The sequence below is a fragment of the Puntigrus tetrazona genome, chromosome 6 (genome assembly GCF_018831695.1).
Source record: "Puntigrus tetrazona isolate hp1 chromosome 6, ASM1883169v1, whole genome shotgun sequence".
Classification (NCBI taxonomy): Eukaryota; Metazoa; Chordata; class Actinopteri; order Cypriniformes; family Cyprinidae; genus Puntigrus; species Puntigrus tetrazona.
This window is the reverse complement of record NC_056704.1, coordinates 19,560,562-19,586,647: the sequence shown is the minus strand read 5'-3', so window position 1 is coordinate 19,586,647 and position 26,086 is coordinate 19,560,562. Positions and strand designations below refer to the sequence as shown.

The following is a 26,086-nucleotide window of genomic DNA, read 5'->3' as shown; positions in this document are numbered from 1 at the left end:
CTTTGTTGGAAAACATTAATTTCTTTAAAAAGTCTTACTGATTCCATTGTTTAAACTGTAGTCTATGTATAAATTTAATACCACAATGTTCAATTCTTTTGTGGCTCGTTTTACTGGTGGGCCTTTCCCCATTACCTTGTGATGGTGTTCCCACCCTCCCAGTAGTGCAATGGCCAATGGTATGCTTTAAGTGGAAGACACGGTCACTGGTAGTATTCATAGCCAAGATCAATAACAAGGTCAGGGCGCTCCTTCACGGTCCAGGTGGCATTGCACCTCCATCAATGACATCTCAGCCCTACTCAAACCCCTGAGTCCTTTGAAACACACAAAAACTAATGTTCAAAATACATGAAATGTTCCAAGCTACAATGAAAAATAAACCAACTGGCTGACTCTTTATTGGTCCCCTACAGTGCCAGGAGTGGAATTACTGAAGGAGGTCAGACTTTGCTCTCAGCCACCACTCCCTGAGACCATAGTAACAGTTGTGAGCAGCTGCGGGAAGGCCTCCTGTAATGAGTGTAGAAAGTGTCTGTTTAAATGTGCATCTTCCACTGTTGCTTTGGCCCATATTCACCACAAGGCTGTAAATCAGTTTTGTTTCGAACAATATGTATCATATATAGAAATACATTATATAGTTGAACCAGAGCAGTTAAAGTACAGATATGTGGTTGGAGAGAAGGAGTTAGGTGAAGTTATTAATACCCTCCTTGATCCTCCAGCTGTTTCAGTGCAGACTCAAAATCCACCACCTGGTGAGTGAGCAGAATGGAAAACTAAAGTGTTTCACTAACATAGAGTTAGTAGAGTGTTGTCATCATGTAGTATCCCCAGACCTATCTAGCAGCATGCTTGGTATTTAATAACATCAGTTGACAAGAATGACTAAATTGATGCATTTAACTCATAGTAGTTAAGTTAGTTATGCTCTGAAAGTGAGTTATGAGAGTGAAACCTTATATATAATAAGATTAAACAGAAAGAATGTAATACAGAGTGGAAAAGTGAACAGGTGAAATGTAATAGTCAGAATAAAAAGTCTGTAACACAGCAGTTAATATTAAACTGTCCAAATATTTATTTATTACCTAAATAGTTAGTAAATATTACAAATACACTCAAACTGTTGAATTTTAGAAATCATTTCAAGAACAGTCTTTAATTTTTACTACAACCTCATAGTGTATTGAAGAACTACTAAAGAAGCACTACAAAATGGTTTAAAGAACACAATTTCTTCTGTAATTTCTTGTGAAACAGAAAATTAAAGTAGAATATACACATTAAATACCTTTTATAAAAATATCTTAATTTCTTAACTTTTTAAAAAGTAACAAGAGAAACACCAAACCAAAGAAATCAATATGTGTGGAAGTCAAATTTCCTATTCACCAGTTCTCAAGATAGAAAAGAAGTAAGAAAAGATAAAAACAAGGGAAGATGGGATGAATGACAAAAAGAGACAACCTCAGTGACATCCATCTCATCATCAAATCCCCAGTAGCTGAAAAAGAGAGTGAAGGATGGGTTAATGAAAGTGGACATACTTTAGATTAAACAGTAACTATTAAGTGATATGAGCATTAACAAAGAGAACATAACAGATGAGCTCAAACTTAAGCAATGTGATTAGGTCACACATGCAGATACTACAAATGAAGACAATATGTATGAGGACAATGATAACCTCTCACAGCAATATCACATCTGCATTCTACTGTAGGAAAACATATATATATACATACATGCATACGCCACATACAACACAGATTAAGTCTTCCGTTAGTCCTTTTATTAATGGTTTGTAGTAAATACCTTCCTCTCCATATCCTCTGTCTTTGGTCATCATTTCTCTGAGCGTCTGCAGAACTTTGATACAAAGCCTCTCCTCATTACCTCTTCTAGAAGTTGCTTAGTATGTTTATCAATCTGTACAAAAAAAATATTCTAATTATAATTCAAACACATTACAAATTGACAGCATAATATTGTATCATTAATAAGTCTTATAGCTATAATAAGTAATAACATATTTTATTGTGGTGTTCTGTAGCCTATATTACTATATTGAAGATACCAGGTACAGTGAGAGTTCATCATACTTGCAGATGAAGCCTCCACTCTCACACTTCGATGGGCTTCCAGTGTGTTCTGAAACAGCAGTTCTGGACGATGGAGGACATCCCACCCAGCCTGAACAGCTCCAGCCTGAACCCAGAGGCCTCAACCGCTCTTCCAGATAGGACACTGTATCCTACAGATGCACACAAACACATGCAAAGCATATATTACACACACCTAACAAAGTAAGGCACTGAAGCAAAACAGTGCAAGCAGGTTTAATGATAGAAAGTACCAGAAGAGAGACATAAGCTGACATTACATTTACATAACTCCTCTTCTGAGAAAATCTTCTGCCTCATTCTACCTCGTTTATAGCATCAACATGCAATCACTGAACCACTTTCTGGGACTGCATTCCTCATAACACTAATATGCAAAAAGCCTTAAATTTGGCTAAAATTAGGCAATATCACTCACTCTTTCATGATCTTTCTAATGTTCACGGTAGTCTCTGGAGGTGGTCATAACAGAATCTCTTCCCGTGGCATTCTGAGACGGATGTCTCAGCTCAGGACTGTTTTCTGCACTATGTTGTTTGACTTCATGAACAAATTATTCACCTGACAGTCCAGATCCACAGAGGTGGCTATGGCTCTACACCTTTGGCTGCACATTATTGAGAGCATATACATTCAGGCTGCCATGTAAGAAATTAGAAAGAAAAACCTTGGAGCTTCCATACACACATATTTATGTCAAAATCTATAAGTAAATGTTACTTTTGCTCAGAAGTGACTAATGCCACAGAGAACATTAGTTCAAAAAGGTTGAGAATCACTTTCTAAAACATTTTTATTATAATGTTATGATAATGTTACAATATAATTATACAACTGAAATAATATTCGAAAGTTAAAAACAGCTGGTGGAAATGATCTTCTTACCCGTCACTCCAGCACTTTGATACGAAGCCTCCCATTGCCTTCTGGCAGGAGCAGCCAGTTGCAGTGATACCGGAAAAACTCCCTGCAGCAGCTACTCGACACTGGCTGCCGGGTCTGAGACAGAGAATAAGATAACAAGATATCGTCACATCTGCAGATAGTCTGAGCGATGCTGGTGTGCCTGGGCTGCTGGAAGGCACTGTATGTTACCTGCAAACTTTGTGCTCTGGTCTGAGAAACGGTGAGGCTGAAAAAGGTGGTGACGATGCTCATGATTGTCTCAGTAACGTAGCGCTCCAGAACTGTGTCAGCATGCTTGCGGTCACTTGTGTTATGCACACACCTACAGGAAGCCGTGTTTAATGTCTGAACATCAAGATCACATTGTGAGTACATCTAAAAGTTTGTTTGTCTTACTCTGCAAATGTCCACCAGGAAATCATCAAACAGTTTCCACATGTGATTGCTGGTGTAGATCTCCTTCATCTCAACCTCTGTGTCTACATAGCAGTGATTCAGGAAGTTCACATAGGCCATCTTCACCTACATTTGAAGTTTTATATTCACATAATGACAATCTGCATACAATGACTTAACAATGAGTAATTCTGAAAGTATTTTACACATTCAGCAAAGACACTTTTGGGTTTAATTTACATGAAGCACACACTCTGGGATGCAGTCTTCGTGAGTCACCACACGTACAATATCATCGAGGGGAGCAGGGAGTTGCATTTGATCTCAGTGTAGACATTCTTCCCTTCAGTGCACACAGCCAGCAGCTCCACTAAGTGAATATGATACCTGCAAGGGTCAGTGAAAACAAATCTAATTCCTATAATGGCAGACATTTAACAGGAAAAAGCTCAAAGACCATACACTTACAAACTTTACATGATTTTTGCCAAAAACAAGAATGATAAATCATTAACATAACTTATAATGATACATATAAGAAAAAATCTAGATATATAAAGTAGTTCTGTCAAAGATTAATAGCGATTAATGACATCAAATACATTTTTATGATATATATATATATATATATATATATATATATATATATATGTGTGTGTGTGTGTGTGTGTATTATGTGTGAATGTGCTGTTATTTTTCTATATTTATTATGTATATATAAATACACACATACATGTATGTATATATTATATATAAAAAATGTTTTATTTTCTAATATAAATTATATAAATAAATATACAATTATGTAAACATAATAATTTTTTAATATTTACTTCTTGTATGTGTGTATTTATATAAAACAATAAATATACACAGAACACACACATATTATGCAAACAATGCAATTAATCCTTTAGAAAGCACTAATATATATAATACTTAATTTATAAATACACAAACATGCATTTATATATTTTAAAAATATCTGATGTTTATGTATTTAATATATTTATATATAATATTAATTATATTAATATAAATTTATGCACATGTAACATATAAATACTTTCAAAATACTTGCATGTGTTTTTATTTATATATTCATAATAATAAATATACAAAACACACACACACACACACACACACACATATATATATACACACACACACACATATATATATATATATATATATATATATATATATATATATATATATATATATATATATATATATATATATATATATAATATAAATTAAAACTTTTATTTTTGGATGCGATTAATCACTTGACAGCACTAATATATTTTACATATACATATTTAAATCTATAGAGTGGAGACAGGGCCAATTAATCTCTATACCTGAAGTGCACTGCTCTCATCAAGTCGTTCCCTCTCAAAGCGCATCATTTGAACCAATGATTGAAAAGATGCCCGGTCATTGTAGAACACCAACACATCTTCACCCGCTGTCACCAACTAAATACACATAAATAATATCAACTGGAACAGTTTTCACTAGTCTGAAGAACAAAAGGGCAGACAAAGGCAAATCTGGGGTTTGTAGTTAAATACAATAATTGTTTATCTGGCCTACAAACCTCAGCCATGACAATGTCTTGGCATTTCTTGATGAACTTGTTCTCAGCCTTTACAATGGTTTGGAGGAACTTGAGGTAGTGGACACTGCGTCCGTGTGTCTCGATGCAGTGCACAAAGTGCTGCACTACCCGCTCGTTAATCTCACTACACAACTGGAAATTATTCATGAAAATATGCTGCATGGTCACTGCCTCTAGAATCTAAAAACAAAAAGCCAGGGACAGAGAATTAAACAATCAACAGTTAAAATATACAAATAAATATGTGTGTTTATGTGCTGAAGCTCTCACCCCAGGGTTGAGGAACAGGTTAATGTGTTTGTGCAGAAGTGCCTGGTTCTGTTGATTTCCAGCGCAAAAGTTCTGAAGGAACTGATGAGCTAAAGTCATAATCTCTTGCATCTGAACATCCTCGCCCTAAAGACACAAGTAAGTAAACACATAAATCAAAAAAACATTAACCTTTTCAGTTGCTGCAAAGGCTCACATGCACACCTTCTCATAAGGGATCTGCAACAGTTCCAGACCACACTGTGAGCTCCCATGTTCCTGAGGAGCCGCTGCTGCTGTTTCTTATTCTTCTTGCCAGAGATGCCTCCCAAAACACACAATTTACTCAACCTCAGAAGGATCTACACACACAAATGTAACAACAAATGTAAAATATATTTCACAGTACATCGTATTGCTTGTCAAATCCTTTAAACTCTATAAAACATAAGCACACTCCACCTCCTTCACAACTCTGTAGTTTGAGCTGCTGGTGCTCTCAACTTTGGGTTTGTCTGATCTACTTGAGTTGATGACACCCTGTTAGAGCAGGAAATACATCATAATAATATACAATATATAATCATAATAAAATTAGATATCTGAAAAAGAGCAATTATGTTTGCTTCTTAGCTTAGTTTTGTGTGTTAATTATGGACAAATAATAACAAGAGTGAATCCAGACCTTGTGGTGCGCTTCATTTGCACCCTCTCCAGCGTCCATCCCTGAGTCTGACCCCTGTCTCTTATAGACCCACAGCTCTGATTTCTCTACTATAGACCTCAGCTGGTCCAAATCTGACTTGATCTGCTTGTAATTTTCCACATCCTGACTGGTCACCAGGAGCTGAACCTAAAATAAATAAAATGCCACATGTGAGCAACTATACAAGTTATATAAAAAGAACCAATATATAATATGGAACATATGAAACTCATCAATTATTAGTCATTATCACATCATCCAAGTGGATGCTGCACACTGGTGGGGAATAAGGAGAGACCCTTATATGATTGTAAAATGCTATATAAATGTCTCCTTCATTTAAAAAGTTTTTTTATAAAGGCTTTTTATTTTGCCATCAATTAAACTATTAATTCTTACAAATGTGTAAAAAAATTCAATTAATACAATTATAAAGAATTTTTTGATTTATTATTATGTTTTATTATTTTAAAATAATCACCCAAACACAATTTAAATTAGATTTAGATTTACATTTAGATTAGATCCGGTTCTTACGTCATATTAGTTGTCCTTAAGTACCATGTGCTTCATCAAAAAATAAGTACAACATTCTTATTGTGCTCATATTGTATTACAAAAGACTTTTGCTGCTATTGACGTGGAATACGGGTAGGTTTAGGGACAGATTTAGTGGTATGAGTAGGTTTAGGAGTGTGTTAAGGTGTAATGAATGGGTCAACAGTATTATTAGAAAAATACAGTAATTACAGTTTCATAGTAAAAACATGCATGTGCACTATATAAAATGATTCATTTATATTTAATTACAGAGTAGTTAAGGGCAATGTGTCTGACAATTTTTTCACAAACTACTACAACAAAAAAAAAGACTGTGTAAAACTGGACATCAACAAGGATGTGAATGAATGAATACCTGGCAAAAGCCTGTAAGGCCTCTGCGCTGGCTGAAGTGTCGGAAGAGGTGAAGAGGCTTCGTGAAACCAGCGGAGAGATAGTCATGCATGGTCAGAGTGCAGTAACACCCTCGAAACGTCCGGCCATGATCCATCAAGATCAGAGATTTCTTACTAAGATATACAAACACACACAGATTCACACACATAAGACACACAAACATAAGACAAATTATCAAAGAACACAACCTTCTGCCTTTATCCAAAAATCCCTCTTGCTCTTCAATGTGTTCCAAAGTCCAGCGCGCCCTAACAAAGACAACGGTTATTCGAACTACATTTACCCATACCGGCCCGATGCTGGCACAAACACACACTTGCTCCATTTCACCTTGAACACTGGCAGGAGAGTCCTGGTTTACCAGATGGCTCTGTTTGAGAGTTGCTCTCATAAAACTCTGTTTAAAAAATACAGAGCAGGCAGAAGGAAGTCCTGTAGTCCAACCGCACATTTAGAATAGACACATAAAAAATGAACCAGTCAGTAGTAAAATATTTTTAAACCTACTTGCACAACAACGTTTTGGCAAATCCTAAGCACTAAACTACATTTTCCCAAAACAGAACTTATTACATAGCAAATACAGATTAGGATGTGTTTTAACACCTGTGGGATTTCAATGATCTTGGAGTTTAGTGTCCATCACTAGTATATCTTGTTTCTGAGGTTCAGTCTGGGCTTTCACTTCATCTCTCTGTCCCAGGAGGGTTGTGGCTGGTAACTGGCAGGAGACCCTCCACCCCTCAGCACCACCTGTGTCATCAGCTCTCCCACCCATGGTTTGGACGCATGACATTAGCACTTCCTATAGAGATGGCCACAAAGACTTGTGAGCACTTTCTGAAAAGCATTTTTATTAAAACATTTTGATGTATTTGTTTGGAAGTAGAAAGATGTTTGATTGACAATATACAAATTGTTGCCTTAAGAGTTATTCCTAATTCTTTATTATACAGTTAGAAAAAAAATATCATGGATTCGATTTGAATCTGATTCACTAGCTTACATTTTGAGTTGATTGCAGTCTAATATTTTAGATTATATTTCAGGTACAGTACATGCCCGAATTTTCTCAAAGAAAAAAACAGATTAAAACGTAAAACTTTATTCAAACATAAATTCAACATTGAAAGAACAGTTTCTGACCCTTGCCTTACCCAGTCTCAGGCGGCTTGACAGGGAAGGGAGTGCTGATATGGACACATTCAGGAATGTCAGCAAAGGATTTTGGTCAGCCTTAGCAGGTCACTGAAGTTATAAAGCCCAAAAAATGAATGGAGGTTCCTCATGGAGTTCACAACCCTATAAAACAGTGGAAAATTTAAAAGAGAACTGTTTTAAAAACTAGTAGTTAAATTATAATTGTTAATTGTACAGGACATATAGTAGTGTTTATATATATAGATGCAGAACATATACCTCAAAAGCAAACATGTTTTTGCCTTGTCTGAAAATGGGGAAACTCTGGCACACAGCATCTCACTTGGAGTAATTCTCCACAAACTCCATAAATCTGAGAAACGCTCCTTCACCTCATCATGATGTCCCATACGTTATCATAACCTGGTCGAAAACAGAAAAATTCATTTGCATTGCCGGCAGACCACTCACTAAAAGGGCCTTTCACTGTACAGCTCTTTCTAAAATAGGCCACTTGCTCATCAATAGCAATTTGTGTAGAGGATTTCAGACCATAGTCGAGCTTGTTGTTGACCAGAGTGTAACCTTGCCTGTCCTGAAGTCACGGTCTACATGTATGTGCAGCATCATGCGGCAGAGGAATGAAGACTCTGAGGTCAAAAGGCTGATCTTCATCTGACATACTGGCGCCAGGATCAGATCCACATCCCGGTTGTGCTAAATATCTTGTTATTGTGCCAGGGTATTGCAGATCCAGGCCACATCAAAACAAATAAATTCAACTGGTACCTGACAGATCAAATGTTATTATTGCATTTATGCACAGATTTTCCTCACTGCATCATAGGAGCTTGTAGTATTGTGTGGATACCTATAATAATTATTAACTTCCAGGTCCTCAGTAACCATCCATCTTTGGCATCCTGTGCAAACTCTCTGGTGCTTTACTCTCCATCTCTCCTCTACTGTCTTTCCCGAACAACCATACCTCCTCCTCATCCTCCTCTTCCTCCTCTGCACTCTCATAAACACTCTTCCTGCACACCTCAAACCGTGATAACACAAGTCTGACACACACAAACACACAGTCAGTCAGTATGATTTTATTTACTTTTTTATTTATATATATAAAATAATTTTATTCAACAAATTTAAAATGAGTTTTTTCCTATTTATAAGGTGTGATTGATTTTTAAATGTATTTTATTCCTGTATTATGTAGCATAAATTCTCAGCAGTCATTGCACTTAAGTCTAATATAATTTGATTGATAAAATTTTCTTGTTTTAAATAAATATTGAAAACAGTTGTGCTGCACTGAAAGTGGAAATGGTGATATATTTCTTTCAGGTTTTATTAAAAATGTAAAAGATCTGGATTTATTTGAAATATCATTTTGTGATAATGTCTTACGCTCTCACTATTTAATCAATTCAATACACTCCTTCTTTAAATAAAAGTATTTTTAAAAATGGTAGTGTACTGTATATTGCTCTAATAGTAAGTTTAGTTGGGGCTGTACTTTGTTTCGATATGAGGATGTCTGCGTGGCTGGAGTCAGTACAGCATTACAGATGAGTTCTTGTGTGACAGGAATGGGATTTATTCATGAACACACCTGGAAATCAGCCATTAGTCCAGAAATCCTAGAAAAATATAAACAAAGAACCAATCATTCGAGACACAAACACATTACACATTTAAGAACCAAATCATTAATTTGTAAATAAGCAATTTTCTACACTTCTCTCTTCAAAGCCTCTTGCTTTAAAAGAGACTTTTTTACTGCCATTTAATCTCACCCAGCATCTCTGTACTAGTTTTTACTTAGAATGAATCACTTTCATTCTAACATTTGATTTTTTTGTTTGTTGCTTTAGATAGAAGAGGCCTGCCAGATGAATAAATGTAAATGACCAAGAACATTTATGCAGATATATTTTTCACACACCTGGGCTCTCTGTTCTTGCATGAATGGGCTGACAAAATTGGCTCTATCTCAGCTACAGTGATGTGTTTCTCCCAAAGCTTCCTGTTGTTGTGCAGCAGGGCTGTGTGAGTGTCCTCAGCAAGCACATCATATCCTATCTGCTTCTGCATGAACCGGAATTAGCTTTACTATGTACTCCTAGAGACAAAAGTGGAGAGATGAAGCACAGAGAGGTTTTCATCACCAAAAAGCTTTACAAATGGTTTTACACACGCATTTATTTTAGTTTAGTTTACCTGGTTTTTACGATAGTCCTGTTGTGAGTGGCGTAGGACTCTGTAGCAGAACCGACAGATGTAATGAAAGGGAGCATGGCGTTGGTCTGCAGAAGTTCTTCCAGGCGCATGTAACATAGGGCCGTCCCCACTGTCAGTGGATGGGACCTGAAGCGGCTTGAATATCTGGTCAATCACAGCACAAGATAAATATGAAAAGGTCATTTAAATGTTAATAGTGAGATGTTTTAAAACAAACCTAAGATGTGATATAATAAATTGCCTGTTTGAGTATATTTCCTGCTGCTCTCATGAGTTTCTGCACATCTCTATTGAGTTTTGTTGACTGCTTTGATCTCCAGCACATCCCATGAGCACTGTGAGAATGTCACCACAAAATACATAGATCCTCCAGCAGAAAAGCTTTGTCCACTGACCAACATAGAAAGTGATGAGGTGACATACATGTTTTTAAGTGTGAAGAGAATGAAAGAAATAGCATACAGATAGATTGTAGTTAAATGGTAAGATACGATGAAATGCTTGAAAATGGAGAGAAATCAAAAAAGAATAATGGAAAAAAATCACAGGTGAACAGCAGTTGGATGGATAGATGGGTGAAAGGATGAAAAGAAAAAGTGGACAAATGAATGAACAGACAAATGATGGAAGGAAGGTCAGAAAGACAGGTAGATGAGTGGATTTATGGATGGACAGGTGTGAATGAAAAAGAACAGAGCAAAGAAAGGAGGTCAAATGGATGGATAAATGAAAAGATGAATAAATGAATGAATAAATGTAGCAAGAGCAGATGATGCGTGGATAAATGAATAGGAATAGATGGATGGAAAGAAGACAGAAATGAAGGACAGATAAAAGAATGAAAAGATTGATGGATCGATAAATTAAAAGGAATATATGGATGAATTAAGGAAAAGAACAGATGTGGAGATGGATGGATGAAAAATTGTCAGATGGACAGATGAATGAAAAGTTTAATTAATAGTTTAATGAATGAAAAGGAAGACAGATTGACAGACAAAATGGATGACTGGATGGTTGGAAGGCAAAATATGGACAGAGCTGATTAAATGGATGGATGGAAAGAATAAAAACAAGTAAATGAAGGAATGGGAGAGAAAAGATAGGTGATGGATTGATGGCAAAATAATGGATGGATTAATAAAAAAAAATAAATTATATTAATAAATGGTGAAATGATAGAAGAGCAGACAGACAGAAGGGTATAATGAGTGACTGGATGGCTGAAGGGAAGATAAACAGCCAGAGAAACAAATGGATGGCTGTGTGGATGAATGGAGAGTACAGACAGATGGATGGATGTACACACGGATGAATAGATGAATGTAACCTCTACCTCCTCTCATTCTGGGTGATGGTGCCCTTTTCCAGTTTGGCTGCAATGGAAGCTAAGACTTTACTAGCATCATTACTTAAAATCCAGATCCACGAACCTCAGCTGGAGAAACTGGCACTATAGCAAAAGCCTCTTTATCTTCCTTCAGAGGAAACGTTCCTATCTGAGACACAAATATAGAGTAGAGGACACACACTTCAGAGAATCCATAAACCAAAGCTACAGTCATAAACAAGCAGAAACTCACTCACTCTGAGCATGACGGTTTCTCTTCCTCTTTATCTATTGGCTGGTTGGTGCTGTGAACCCATGTATTTGTGCAGAGATACACAGAGCCTCACATATGAATTTCTGACAAGCACAATTCAAAAATATGTATATATATATATATATATATATATATATATATATATATATATATATATATATATATATATATATATATATATATATATATATATACACATAATCAGAAGTCACAAGAAGTGAGTAACCTCTCACTGTACCTTGGCACAAGAGAGTCTCCTCCTCTCAGGGTAGTAGAGGTCAAGCTCAAAGATCGGCGATATGTCATTTCCATCAGGAACAGACACCAGCGTATACATAACCTTGTCCTGAGGTTGCGTGCGTGCTCGCATCACTTCCCTGCTCTGAATCAGCTGCAGAGAAACAACTGATCAACAGCTTAATCAAGGCGTGACAGTCTGTTTACCTAAACTAATGTGTGTTGAAATGAGAACAACAACAGTAAAGAGACCATAGAAATGGCTTATGCTATTAATTCAGAATAAGCTCAGATAAAAACACAGCCACACACAGCCACACGGCTCTCAAACACACACTCACAGAGGAGCAGGTCTCCAGGCATTCTTCTTCATAGTCTGGATTTACCTGATCACAATAAGGTGAGAACAATTAGATAAAATCACGTTCTCAGCTCTTGCTAAAATCAAGCTTTCTAAATAGATACTCTAATGTATTTGCATGTGTGTTTGTGTGTGAACTCTTATTCCAGGTAATATATCAGTCTAACCTCTGCAGCGAGGTAATGGCCAGTGGCCAGATGTTTGAACCTAAAGAGACTGTTCCAGTAGCCGGCTCCGCCTCTGCAGGAGATCATGCTGAACCACCTGAAAGGAATCCAAACATCTGTTTAGGTTCCCAAGCCGATAAAATCATATTCACAAAAACATCTGTTCAACTTCACAAACTTAAGGCCTAAACTTACCTCAGCCTCCCAGGCGCTTTGCTACTAGTGGCAGAGGTTGCAGACTGAAGCACCGGTGAGTGCGCAAAAGACATACTGCTTTTTCTGTGTTAAGTCGCATGTCAAAAACTTCTCCTGCTCTGCATGGAACAGCCTCACCACGTCTCCTGATAAAATGTATTTCATTATAAGACCACAAATTATAGTCAAATACAGGCCTTAAAAAGTAAATCACGAAGGACATTTATGCAGTATTGATGTGTGTGCAATACATACTCCTTTTAAGACAACCTCCTGGTTGTCACTCCATTCATAAAGAACAATTTTCCAACTGGTGGTGCAGTTCACTGAATTCACCTGAGAGAGAGAAATATATAGGAACAGAGAAGTGGTTGTCAAGCTCAGCCCATGGAGCCTAAGAAGATCTCCACAGAAAATTACAATAGCATAAAACAAGCATGAAAATTAACTACAACAAACAAATTCAAGAGATTTTCTTTTTAAATAACCACTTCAACATCTTTGTATTTACATGCAGCATGTGCACTGTGCAGAAGTAATAAAAGCTAAAATTTAAAAAATCTTAACCCAAGATTAAAGACATTTTAAAATGTAAAATATTCATTTTAATTTTAGATAACTGAATCACTGACAAAAGTAAATGCGCAGTTGTTATCAAGTTACTGTAAAGTATGCAATACACTAGTATTACTTTGCTAACATAGCCATGTGTGTAAACGTGTATTTTACCTCATTGCATCCTGGATTATCAACAAGTTGATGGCTACTGGCATGAAGTGGCTGTCCGGCATTGACGGGGTTTAACACAACCTTATCTCCAATGACCACCTGAAAAACACATTAACACACACAGAACATAACAAGAGGCACGCTAATGAATGTTTATGTAGCGTAGTAGCAGGACTGCCCAATGAATCAAATGAATCATCAAGATTACAGTGACTGTCTTGCAGAGGTTGACGATATACTTACGTTGTCTCCAATAGAGCGGAGCTTATAGAAGGGTTGAATGTAGAACCACGAGCCTTCATTCCCTGCAGCATCCAGGGTTACACGCATGGCATTCTTCTCAAGAAGAGCTGGTAGCGCTTATTTACTGTCAGATACTTATTACTCTTCAGATGGAGAAGCTGCAAATGTGGTTAAATAATTACACAATTAATTTGGCTGCTGAATATTCTGAATTTTTAATGCTCTGTATTATACAGATAATTTAAATATTAAGCTAAATGTAATATTTATGCTCATACATTTGTGAGAAATTTACCTGGATGACGTTGCCATACTGAATGACTGTTCCTAAAAGCTTTTTGTTCTCCGATTCATTTTGTTTCTTTTCTAAATCAGCAGCATGCTAAATAAAATATACATAGTGAAAAATGTAAGAATTTGAGAAAAATTTTAAAATTGTGATCTTGACATTTTGCAGGCCACATGAACACCAGAAACCCACGAAAGCATGTGCAAGACTATTGCTCTTCCTAACATCTGAGGAAGCTTCATAAGTTTGAAGTTGATAAATATAATGAACTTGCTGAACCAAAAAGAGGCTGTTGAGTAGTAAACAAAAAAACTTTGCTCTCTTTAAAGATGTCTTGTAACATTGTTCAGATGGCCCACAGAGCATTCTTCACAATCTGTTTCATTTACAAGCACATCTTTTTTAATTGTGTGCAACTTTTCTGCATTCTGTGTATATATATGGTCATAAGCAGAGTGAACCAACTGCAGGCTGAAGCCATCAAGTCTAGGAGGTTGGCTAAATTAGCCAAGCAATCACATAAATAACTTGAATCACATGACATAAATTTGATAATTATCCAACTGAATAAAAGCATGATTGGTTTTATAAGCATGGTGAGCAACTAAAATAATAACTGCATATTGATTTAAATGATGATTTTGAAGAATGGACAATGAAGAAGGAATGTTTTACATTCTTTGATGAACTTGTTTTTTTATGCAACCATAGTCTACTAGATACAAAGTAATATGATAAATTTTCATTGTATAAATGCAGCAAACATGCTATGATGAAGTTTTCAGTGATCTAAGGTAGGTTTTAATTTCTCAAGAGCAAATAAGTTTTAGAGCTCAAGGTTTGGCTGGTTAGAATGGCCTTGTTAGCCTCTGCTGGTGGATACACAATGATAAATCTTTCTCCATTGACAGCAATTCATAAACATATAAATTATGTTTACCAGTTCCTATTCTTGGATATAAATTTCCACATTTGCCTCCTTTAAAGGTTTCTTTTTTTGACCTCACAAATTCCTAAGCAAAATGTCATAACTGAATCTTATGACAAGCTCACATTCAGTCTCCATCTAGTCAAAAACTGATGGACAGAAACAAGTCCCCACCCAACATTTTTTTCTATTTGATCTGTTCATCTGTTTCATTTGTGATGTACATCACAATAAGAAATCATCTGTCACTGCCACCAATTAGTTTTGAACTTATAGTTGTTACTAAAGTGTTTGGGGCTCTGTTCATGTGGTGCCATCAAACAGTCATTTGAGGTGTGGATACTACTTCAGACTAGCAATTATGAGCAGTGTTATTCTGAAGTAGTGGAATTCCCTATATTAATATAAACAAACAGCTCCCACTTAAGGAAAGACTAAGCTTTGCACTCCACATGGAGTTTGTTGAGCAGAACAGTATCTGTGGTGCTGGTTCCTCCAGGTTTGGCAGCTTTCCAGAACTGTTTCTGTGCAGAGTATCTGTTCATGGGACACAGTCTGAACAGACAGTCTACAGAGAGAGAAAAAGAAAGAGGCAACATACATTTCATCCCAGCACAGACAAATGAGCGCGCACACGTTCACTGTTTTTCAGACACACAAATCTTTCAGAACCTACTGATGAACATGACAGGAATTCAGTATGAAAATCAATGTGTAAACTCTGCGTCTGTGTGGTTTAAGCTTATATGTGTATAACTGTTTAAAAAAAGTCAATTAAGCTCAAAAAGAGCTTAATTAAAAATTCTGTGTAATTTCAGGGGATGTAACATGACTGAAAGCGCACACTGACAATATTTTCAAAAGTGATAATAAAAGAGCTACAGGCATTAAAGTGAAAATGCACTTCTTCTTTCCAACAGAACTCCAATCTTACCAAATAAGGAGAGGGGAGTCAATGTAAGGCAGACTGACAGAGAAAGAGAGAGAGAATCTGGTCTCTGTTTCCAGTTTCTAGAATTGGGCTGATAAAACACCAAAAAGCTCTGGGGTCATTGGAGGAATGTAGAACACACTCTCACATAAAAACAACAGCGTTTAGAAGTGTCAGATTACAAAAAGAAATTTTTTTACATTCAAGTGAAAAGTTGCTGCTATAATGCTCACAATATTAATACAATGGTGTTATGGGTGGTTGCTACAGTGTTGCTTACTAGTACTGGTTTAAGTTCAAAGATTCCATGCACCATTCTTCAATGCCAGTCTATCTTACTCTGCCAGAAGCCAATCTTGCATTTGAAATGAATGCATACACAAACAAAAGAAATATACTCATAAAATAATAACAATAGAAAATAAACCATCACATACTTCCATTTTGCTTTGGTGTGTGTTTATATTTGGAGAAATAGTATAAATTCCAGTCTGTTGGGGCCCACTGACCAACAGACAATTATCTCTCTTTCTCTCCCTCCCTTTAACACAGACCCAAGCACATTGTGCAGGGTTTATTTATCAGAGGTTGAGTTATTGAGAGTTAATGCAGCCTAAGGAGCATATTAGACGTCCTTCAAAAATCATATGGACCCCAAATTGCACAACAAAAAGAATAGAGTAATTTAACTTTGATGGAGAGGATGATGAGCAATTAATACTGATTCTCATTTCTGTCTTTTCCTCAAAGAAAAGTTACCTAATTTTCCTATAAGAGCAGAGTGTATTATCTTAATTATGAACACACAGGTTTGTAGAACAAACAGTAATTATTTACTACAGCTAATGAGCTAACTCCAGAAGTCCTGCCCATTTACATAAAACGGCTTAGGGAGGATATGGAGGAATAATGAATAAGGATATAATGAATAAGGAGGATAGCACTGGAGGTCTTGGAACACAATGTCTAATAAGGTCCCAAAGAAGAAAGAAAATCATTCATGTTTTAAACAATTTCAAGGCGAGTAATTTATGACAGGATTTTCATTATGGGACAAACTATTCCTTTAATGTTCAGTAGCCAACTAATAATGAAAACCAGCATGCACTGATGTATAAATGCACTCACACACACCACTCCTGATGCAGCTTCTCAGTGTCACCAGCAGATGCATGTTAAGTGATGTGGGAGTTTACTCAAACACACACAATGTTGTAAGGAGCTTCTGAAGCACAATCCCTTTTCAAGTCCTATAACTAAGTAGATCCGCACTTTCTGTGTTGGTAACAATTTCCACAGCAAAGTAAACGTTCATAGAAATGAAATTAGACTGTTTGACACAGATTTATGTGTTTAAAGATTTGTTTGACAATAATACAATACAAGATTTGGACTACAATGGTATATTAATTCAATAGAAAGGATGACTAGCTAAATTAAGTGGTTTTCATGGAAATTACAAACTTTTCTCTAGGGTACAGTGACTTTTGACTTTAAAGCCCAGTGTAAGTTACTGAACTTCCTGTCTTAACTGAAAATAACCCAGCGTAACATCTACACAGACACACACACACATATACACACAAACTGCTCACCCCTGAACTTCTTGGGTGGGTTGTTCAGGTCCCCTGCATCTGGTTGGACAACACATCTGTCATCAACCAACCTGATTGAAAGAAAGTGAGTGTTACTCTATAGATGTACTTTTGGATTGTCTGTGCATCTGCACATTTAAGTGAGTAAATAATTGTGTGCACTTGTGAGTGTGCGCCTGTATTTAGCCTTTTTGGCCCAAAGCAGCAGTTTACTGGACATAGTCCAAATTCACGACCAGTCAGCCAAAAACACAGACACACACACACAGGGTTAAACTGCTGACAGCTGGTTATTCTTATTTACAAATCAAAGATTAGCATTCAACCACAGCAAACTTCATGTCGTCTTCAAAGGGTTAGGTCACTCAAGTATTAAAAATCTAATCCTCTTGCTGTTCCAAACTTGAATTACCTTGGAACACAACAGTAGATTTTTGTAATAACTGAAGACTGATGATCAATTTGTGCACAATATAAAAAGTCTCATCATGGGTTCGTTTGATGAAGGGGTCAAAAATATGTAGTTTTTCACTGAAAGGCTTGCTTGAAAAAACTTAAACACTCTGTCAAACATCTCCTTCTGTGTTCCATGAAAGAAAGAAAATTACACAAGTTTCCAAAAACACGAGGGTGAGTAAATGAGGCCACATTTTCTTTGAACATTTTTGTCAGCAGAAAACAGAGGAGGGTAAATGTTGAGGAATTAATGGGGGGAAAAAGGATGTGGACACGCTGGTTCTGATTGTTAATCATTTATTTGCCGTAACAATCACTCTTGGAACAAATTCATTTGAAATGTCCTGCTCATAATACCCGCTAATCTGCTTTCAATTAAAGTTCATGAACATGCTATTTCATAACAGGGAGTGTCAATCAACTCACCCCAGAGTGCTTATGAAGCCACTGGTAGAGCCCTCGGCATAAAGGGAGCAAACGTCCCCAATGTGCAGGAAACTTGACATTTTATCCACCATGGCAACCGCTCCACCACCTGCAAAGGTCAGAGGTCATGACAAGGTCTGTGTGCAGGTTTATCATTAAACAAACAAGCCTAACAGCAGCGCCAGCCATAAAAAGACCTATAGATTTACTAACGTACAGAAACGTATATATGCATGACGTGTGATTAGAAGTGTCAATCACAATAGCACAAAATACAAAAACAGAACATTTTCAAATAGTATAAATAAAATCTCTACAAATGTTTTTAAACAGAATGTTTTCACAAAAACAAAGGAAGAATATTCATGTCTTAAACGATTTGATGTCTTTAAATACTGCATAACTGGCTTAAAACCACAAGCGTCCCAAAGCTTGAACTAAATAACATGTGATATCAAATATTCAATTATTGGTAACCCATGATGTGAAGACTGACTGCTGCATCTTCATTCTTTTACTATTATAGCTTAATAGTTTAAGCAGAATCCATCCGTAATGCATGATTAATTTTTAAATTCTCAATTTCAGTTACGTTTATCTCAAAATCTCATTCCTTCACAGAGTTCTGATAACCAGAAACTGGAAAGGTTTGCAAGTTATTTATTAACTTAACTTGTTGGTCAATCATTCCAAGTCATGTGCATCGGTGTACAGCACTAAAAATAAACATTCAATGAAATACTAAATATGATATACTGTACCAAACTGACATACTGTACCAACAAACCAAAATAAATTAGAATGCTTGTAAAATACATAAATACAAAAATGGACTCAAAACCAATCAAAACTCATTTGACGCTAAGTGCTAAATAATAATACTAATATGAATTTGCTATCTAAAATACTTATTCTGTTTTAAGTAATACTTTATACTGTGTTATTCACTCACAAATTTAATTACATTTCATTTAAAACTTAAATACTATATTAGCCCATCCATCCCTTTGTTCACTTTAGAAACTGTGGTTTATCCAACGTATTATGACATGAAAACATGGAAATGTACAAAGACACATCTGATAAGAAATAGATTTGCTGTATGATAAAAGAAACAGGATTTGTGAGCATACTGTACTGTCGGTTCCATGTAACTCCATTGATGACTGTATCATCACCACAGATTCTTCCTGTTACTACTAGATTTGATTAACAAATGATTAGCCAACCAAACCGTTAATATGCATAGAGAAAGAGAAGGAGGGAGAGAGGGAGAGAGAGATGTGCGGAGGAGGGATTTGCATGTGAATTTCTTTCTACCTACAAAGCAAAAAGCATACAAAACTGTTCTTTTGTTATTTCATGAAAATGAAGTATATGTATATATATGTTTGTACTTATTGCAGTTTCATCTGATGCTGTTGCAAGAGTACTGCGGTTCCTGTCCCATCTTATCTACTGAACATCAGCAGATCGCCCGTCTTGACAACATGAACTAATTCAATTTTCTACCCTCGTCAACAATGTCAAAACGAAAAAGAAAGAAATTAGACCATGCATGTACACATGAACTTTATCCTGCAAACGCAATTGTGAAAAGCCGCGTCGTTTTACGAACTGCGTGTCCTAAACGCGATTAAACTAACGGAACCAGACCTGTCCTTGATTTCTTCTCAACATCGTTGTAGATTATTGCGTTAAACAGTATAAAACATCAACGACGGCCAAATTACACACTTCAGCCTTCCTCGTTGAGTTTGTATCTTTTTTTATGCCATTTAGCGAGTTTCTCGAGGCAGTTTTTGTAACCTAGGGGCGGGTTCAGCAGGGCGCGCGATGCTCTCCCGTAGATAAGATAAATATTTAATTAACAATAATTCATGGACAAAACTCTTAGCACTCCGTTTATTCGTGTGTAGTCTTTCTCTCACCTCTCTCCGGCGAAGTTGGAGCAAAAGCGTCCGCGGTATTTTCCCAGACGTTTCGTCCTCAGTTTGAGAAAGTTATTAAGCCGACTCCTCATAGAGTCCAGCAGCGGTCCATCGCCCCGATGTTCGTCTCTTTTCGGCTCGCCGAGTGACTCTGTCAACAGAGCGGTACAACGGGATTCTGGGAAACTGTGTTTCAGTTGTGCTGCGCCACGGTTATTTCAACATTCTGCCATGTTCAAGAACTACAAGGCCCAGAATTTCCCTTTCATTTTACTAAATAATTTTGTTCTTCTTGTGATGGGTCTATAGAGGCTATAAAGGGAAACTGTGTTTAATAATAGCCAAAATATGCAAAGATATGTAGTTAGGGTGACAAGCAAGATAAGCATCAAAACCTGTCATGGGGTAATTTTTTTCATCTAACAGCTGAAATAAAAAAATCAATATTAAGAACTGCCAATTAAGAATGAAGTTTTGATAAATTTGCATAGAGTCTACATTTACTATAGGAAATATGGTGTGGTAATCTTTGTGGAATATGATCTTTACTTAATACCCTAATGATATTAGGCATAAAAGAAAAATCATATGGTTGGCTATTGCTACATATATACCAGTATGACTTATGACTGTGTGACTCACTGCAATTTTGCATTTTGTGCATGTCTAATTAAAATTACTTAATTATAAGCAATTCTACTTTAATTGCCTGTATGCTGAAGGTACTACATAAATTAATTTAAGTGAAAATCAGCTGTAACAATCATGTAAATGCCTTAAGGGCCCCTATTGCTATATTAACGTCCATGCCATTAACATGCCCTGCAGAAAAGCAGCATCTGAAATACTGTGCACATTTTTATGAGATGTAATATATTACTTAAGCTCATTTACCATAGCATCAGATCAGGGTGAATATGGAGATTACTTATTACTGTATGGAGATTAATAATATGGAGATTACTTATTACTATTACTAGTCATTATGTGTATAACAGACAGTAGACAACCAGATGTGCTGCTTTGTCCAGTTGTGTGACCATGCTGTATATGTGCTCAAATTAGAGCAGAATTGCTTCTAAAATAGAGAAGACACAAGTTTAAACATCACCAGATACATCTGAATAACATTTAACCCATTCTGTGTGACAAAGTGGGCTAAGAGGTTTTAATAAACTGTTGTACTGTTTACTAAAATTTAGAAGAGAGAAGTTTAGACATCACCAAAGTGAATTTGAACAACTTTAAATGAATTCTGTGTGAAATAGATTTTGGTAACCTGTTGATTAGTCGGATTTGGTGACTGTGTGAATGTTGCTGTTCACGTTCACTGTTCAAGCTTTCTAACGTATGGAACAAAAAAACAAAAAACATTACTGTTGATTTATTTTGGATGAATTGAGTATTTACTAATGCTTAACTAATGATTCATAGTGCGCAGTTATTGTAAAGTGTTATCGCTAATTATGTAATGAACCTGTTTCTCAGCATCATTTCTAAAATATACTCCCAAGATCAAGTGAACGAGCACCTGGCGCGTTCTCGTACGATATTGTCACCAATATCGACCCAATTGGCGACTAAAGCAAATAATGCACGGCGACCGAGCAACCGAAAATTTCTTCGCATAGCTGCAGCTACGCAGGTCAGCTGACTGGTCACGTGACTCTTTCCGGACGTGCTGTTCCCCGTGTTCAGACCTGACGCTGGACATGGCCTTAACATTGAACGTTTCTGTCATTTTATTTCTCTGCATTTTATCAGTGCGTAGTGCTATAGGCGACATCGTTCTCGAACAGCAGTCGTCAGAGTCCCGAAGCACGGATTGCGGTTGTCAGGGTCTGAAAAGAGATGTTACTGTTGATGTAAGTGATGAGAACAAACTGGAACATCACGAAGATGCAAATATATACTCCAGAACAGCAAACGAAAGTCCACACGAGACAGAGTATGATATACGCAGTAAGGTAGGTTTGTTCAGTTTATCACTTTTGTTTGCGGTTATCATGCTACGAGTAAAGTGTTGTTTTGTTTCATTGACCGTTTTTGTGACTGTCAGTTTCACAGAACAGAAAAAATTCACATAAAACTTAGTATTATCATTCTTAGTATCTTAGTATCATTCACATCGTTATATGGGCAACATACATTTTACTATAAATAACTTTTCCAAAAACAAAGAAGGTCATATAGGTTTTAAAATGTGATGATGAATATACTTTTTTTTTGTTGAAAAGTTATTGTTTTAAAATGGCGTGTGTGTAGCTGGTGCTGCTGCAGGGAGGTTGGTTTATGATGGGAACAGATGACCCAGGAATACCACCGGATGGAGAAGGGCCGCAGAGGAGAGTGAGATTGGACCCTTTTTACATGGAAGACCATGAAGTCACAAACCAGCAGTTCCAACACTTCACCAACCAGACAGGATACACCACAGAGGTAAATAACAACCATTTACTGGGGCATTAAACAAACAATCAAAATATGTAACTGCTCATCAGCTATAACACAGATTTTAGCGTCACTTCAGCGGTTGGCAGTGCAGTATAGATTTGACTTACTAACTGTTATATATAAAGCATTGCATAATATGGCCCCACTTTATCCTCTTAATATTTATAAACCTTTAAAGCCCTTTGTATGAGTAAATTGCATGGTCCTGGACATTCCAAGAACTAGAGTGAAATTGAGTGGTGACCGTCATTTGCGGTAGCAGCTCTGAAGCACTGGAATAAGCTTGCTCTTCATCTTAAACTGGCTCCATCATTAGGTTGTTTTAAACGGAAACTAAAAGTACATTTACTTACATTAGCTTTTGGTTCTGCAGAATGATCAGATAAAGCCTTTCTTTTTAAATAATATTGCCGTCAGTCATTGTTTGTTTGAAAGTAATCATTTAGCTTTTTTTATTTAGATATTGTACAGCACATTGGTCAACACCACTTTGTATTAAGTGTGCATTATAAGTAAATAAACAAACAAACATGAACATAAATTGCCCTGTGAACGGACAAATAAGTAAAGACTTTACAATTACTGAACTTACAGGCTGAACGTTTTGGAGACTCCTTTGTTTTCGAGGACTGCTGAGTGACGATGTGAAGGGCACTCTGTCACAAGCGTGAGAAACATGTACACATACATTTTAATTCTTCTGTTAACTGTTGTTTGTTTAGAATTGGATATAAAATATTTACATTTAAAGGTTTTTTTCTTATATTGTGCAGTAATGAGTAACTGGCTGCTGGCTGTACATTAAATGATCCTTTTAGAAACTGTTCTAATGCTCAGTTAGTGCTTTTTTTGTTTTCCTGCTTAATATTTTTGTGGAAACCCTGATAAGGACTCTTTGATGAATATAACGTTTAAACAGTTTATTTGAAATGGAAATCTTCTATAACACATATCTTCTTTGTTGCCCCTTTTGATCAATTTAAGGCATTCATGCTGAATAAAAGTATACATTTCTTTTTTTTTTTTTTTTTTTTTTTTAAAAGTCTTTCTTGTGTTAAACATTTGAATATATAAGAAATGTTTCTTGAGTACTAAAACAGCTTATAATAATATGCTAAAGGATTATGTGACATTGAAAACTGGCTGCTAATCACAGGAATAAATTACATTTTGCTCAAATAAATTTACCTAAATGAGAGAGAGAGAGAGAGAGAGAGAGAGAGAGAGAGAGAGAGAGAGAGGGAGTCAAGGAACAGAATTTCTTGGAAAAACTGGAATGTTAAAAATTAACTACAAATATAGTCAAGTAAGTAGCCTGTCTCTTTGTACCTGCATGAACCTGGAGATCTTAATCTCCAAAAATAGACAGGACATGCATTCATAGATAACTAAGCTGCACTTCACTTTGTCAATGTATAATTACGGTCAGTAGGTGGCTGCTGCTCCTTGGTGGTCGCCAGTGAAAGGTGCAGACTGGAGACACCCAGAAGGACCAGATTCAACCATAGAGCAAAGGTAAATAAATAAATAAATACATAAAAATGCAATCAAGTCTTGATTGATTGCAATACATCACTAATAATACTGTAAAATCAGAGTTTACGTTTATAGGACATTGTATGACTTTTAGAAGTCATACTATTAAACATAATCTCTGTGTTTGTATCTAGGATGAATCACCCTGTTTTGCATGTGTCATGGAGTGATGCACAGGCGTACTGTCACTGGGCCAGACGCAGACTTCCTACTGAAGCTGAGTGGGAGATGGCCTGTAGAGGAGGACTGCAAGATAGGTGCGTTCGTGTTTTGTTCATTGTTTGTCCATTTTAATGTCTTAACATATTCTTTCTTTGTCGCTATTGTTAGGCTGTACCCATGGGGAAATAAACTACTGCCCAGAGGGCAGCACTATGCTAACCTTTGGCAAGGTGATTTTCCTAACCGCAACACAGCAGAGGACGGCTTTGCTAACACATCACCGGTAACACAAAGTAGCATTTTAGCCTGATTTACATGTATACATGGTTTAAAATTTAGACAGGAGAAATGACAGAACAATGACTGATTATTTGGTGTTTTGGTCAGGTGATGTCATTTCCTGCAAATGGCTTTGGGCTGTATGATATGGTGGGAAATGCATGGGAGTGGACGGCAGACTGGTGGAATGTGCATCACTCTACAGAAGCCAAGCAGAACCCTGTAAGATTAATATGAGTGAACTGTTCACACATCCGCAAATTAAAGGTCTTTCATTTATGCATTTAAGGCTCTTCACCCTTACCTTTATAACTCCTTTCATAGAAAGGACCAGAAACAGGGACAGACAGAGTCAAGAAAGGAGGCTCCTACATGTGTCACAAGGTAAAACATACACTAAGCCATCTAATGTATGACTGGCTTTGCCTGCACAGGAGGAAAGTGCATTTTAAAATGTATAAGAATTGTTTGCCAACCAAAATTTTTAAAACTAGTGTAACGCTAGTATGCACATATGTGACCCTGGACCACAAAACCAGTTTTGGGTCACTGGGGTATATTTATAGCAATAGCCAGAAATACATTGTATGGGTCAAAATTATAGATTTTTCTTTTATGCCAAAAACAATAAGTTAAGAACATGCTCACTGAAGATATCTTGTATATTGTAAATATATCAAAGTCATATATCATCTGTTTTCTCAGTATTTACATTTTTGCACTCTTAGATTGCAAATTTTCTAAAAGCATCTCAGCCAAATATTGTCAGCTTTCAGCTGATATATAAATTTCAGTTTCTACTTATGACTGGTTTTGTGATCCAGGGTCACATATTATATACCCTAATACATATATATATATATATATATATATATATATATATATATATATATATATATATATATATATATATATATATATATATATATATATATATATATATATATATATATATATATATATATATATATATATGTATTATGTATACATATGTGTGTTAACACATTTTTCTCTCTCTGTAGTCTTACTGCTACAGATACAGGTGTGCAGCCCGTAGTCAAAATACTCCAGACAGTTCTGCCTCTAATCTGGGCTTCCGCTGCGCTGCTGACGCTGATCCATGACCTCAAACATGAGGTCTATCACTGTCATCACATGAAATCAAGAATGATTGTGTGTTTTTATGTAAATAAATCCATTTGTAAAATG

At 36.2% G+C, this 26,086-nt stretch overlaps 2 protein-coding genes across 2 annotated transcripts in view; one reads left to right on the top strand and one right to left on the bottom strand.

Moving 5' to 3' along the window:
- Positions 1-20,637, bottom strand: part of itpr1a (inositol 1,4,5-trisphosphate receptor, type 1a) — a 27,998-nt gene extending 7,361 nt beyond the window's left edge. Inside the window, 63 exon segments of the mRNA XM_043242484.1 lie at positions 136-186; positions 188-241; positions 244-310; positions 712-758; positions 1,474-1,506; positions 1,820-1,900; positions 1,903-1,935; positions 2,084-2,160; positions 2,163-2,220; positions 2,222-2,253; positions 2,544-2,636; positions 2,639-2,736; positions 3,022-3,128; positions 3,225-3,380; positions 3,432-3,557; positions 3,681-3,736; positions 3,739-3,821; positions 4,800-4,912; positions 5,035-5,235; positions 5,326-5,451; positions 5,530-5,561; positions 5,564-5,666; positions 5,767-5,844; positions 5,990-6,157; positions 6,927-7,080; positions 7,156-7,215; positions 7,298-7,442; positions 7,592-7,694; positions 7,697-7,740; positions 7,743-7,768; positions 8,125-8,186; positions 8,188-8,269; positions 8,682-8,755; positions 8,757-8,795; positions 8,798-8,824; positions 8,930-9,010; positions 9,013-9,047; positions 9,050-9,193; positions 9,650-9,753; positions 10,059-10,216; positions 10,218-10,235; positions 10,334-10,498; positions 10,596-10,646; positions 10,648-10,744; positions 11,691-11,767; positions 11,770-11,853; positions 11,938-12,021; positions 12,023-12,041; positions 12,197-12,234; positions 12,236-12,349; positions 12,537-12,581; positions 12,724-12,811; positions 12,919-12,965; positions 12,967-13,061; positions 13,170-13,254; positions 13,648-13,746; positions 13,891-14,003; positions 14,006-14,048; positions 14,186-14,272; positions 15,560-15,675; positions 17,634-17,704; positions 18,516-18,624; positions 20,447-20,637. Coding sequence (XP_043098419.1) covers positions 136-186; positions 188-241; positions 244-310; positions 712-758; positions 1,474-1,506; positions 1,820-1,900; positions 1,903-1,935; positions 2,084-2,160; positions 2,163-2,220; positions 2,222-2,253; positions 2,544-2,636; positions 2,639-2,736; positions 3,022-3,128; positions 3,225-3,380; positions 3,432-3,557; positions 3,681-3,736; positions 3,739-3,821; positions 4,800-4,912; positions 5,035-5,235; positions 5,326-5,451; positions 5,530-5,561; positions 5,564-5,666; positions 5,767-5,844; positions 5,990-6,157; positions 6,927-7,080; positions 7,156-7,215; positions 7,298-7,442; positions 7,592-7,694; positions 7,697-7,740; positions 7,743-7,768; positions 8,125-8,186; positions 8,188-8,269; positions 8,682-8,755; positions 8,757-8,795; positions 8,798-8,824; positions 8,930-9,010; positions 9,013-9,047; positions 9,050-9,193; positions 9,650-9,753; positions 10,059-10,216; positions 10,218-10,235; positions 10,334-10,498; positions 10,596-10,646; positions 10,648-10,744; positions 11,691-11,767; positions 11,770-11,853; positions 11,938-12,021; positions 12,023-12,041; positions 12,197-12,234; positions 12,236-12,349; positions 12,537-12,581; positions 12,724-12,811; positions 12,919-12,965; positions 12,967-13,061; positions 13,170-13,254; positions 13,648-13,746; positions 13,891-14,003; positions 14,006-14,048; positions 14,186-14,272; positions 15,560-15,675; positions 17,634-17,704; positions 18,516-18,607 — 5,139 coding nt within the window. The 5' untranslated portion in view covers positions 18,608-18,624; positions 20,447-20,637.
- Positions 18,606-26,086, top strand: sumf1 (sulfatase modifying factor 1). Its single transcript, XM_043242483.1, is given in 11 exon segments — positions 18,606-18,650; positions 22,078-22,413; positions 22,712-22,885; positions 23,495-23,522; positions 23,525-23,565; positions 24,330-24,415; positions 24,571-24,693; positions 24,767-24,881; positions 24,986-25,099; positions 25,202-25,261; positions 25,900-26,086. Coding segments are annotated over 11 exon segments (1,224 nt in total). The 3' UTR covers positions 26,002-26,086.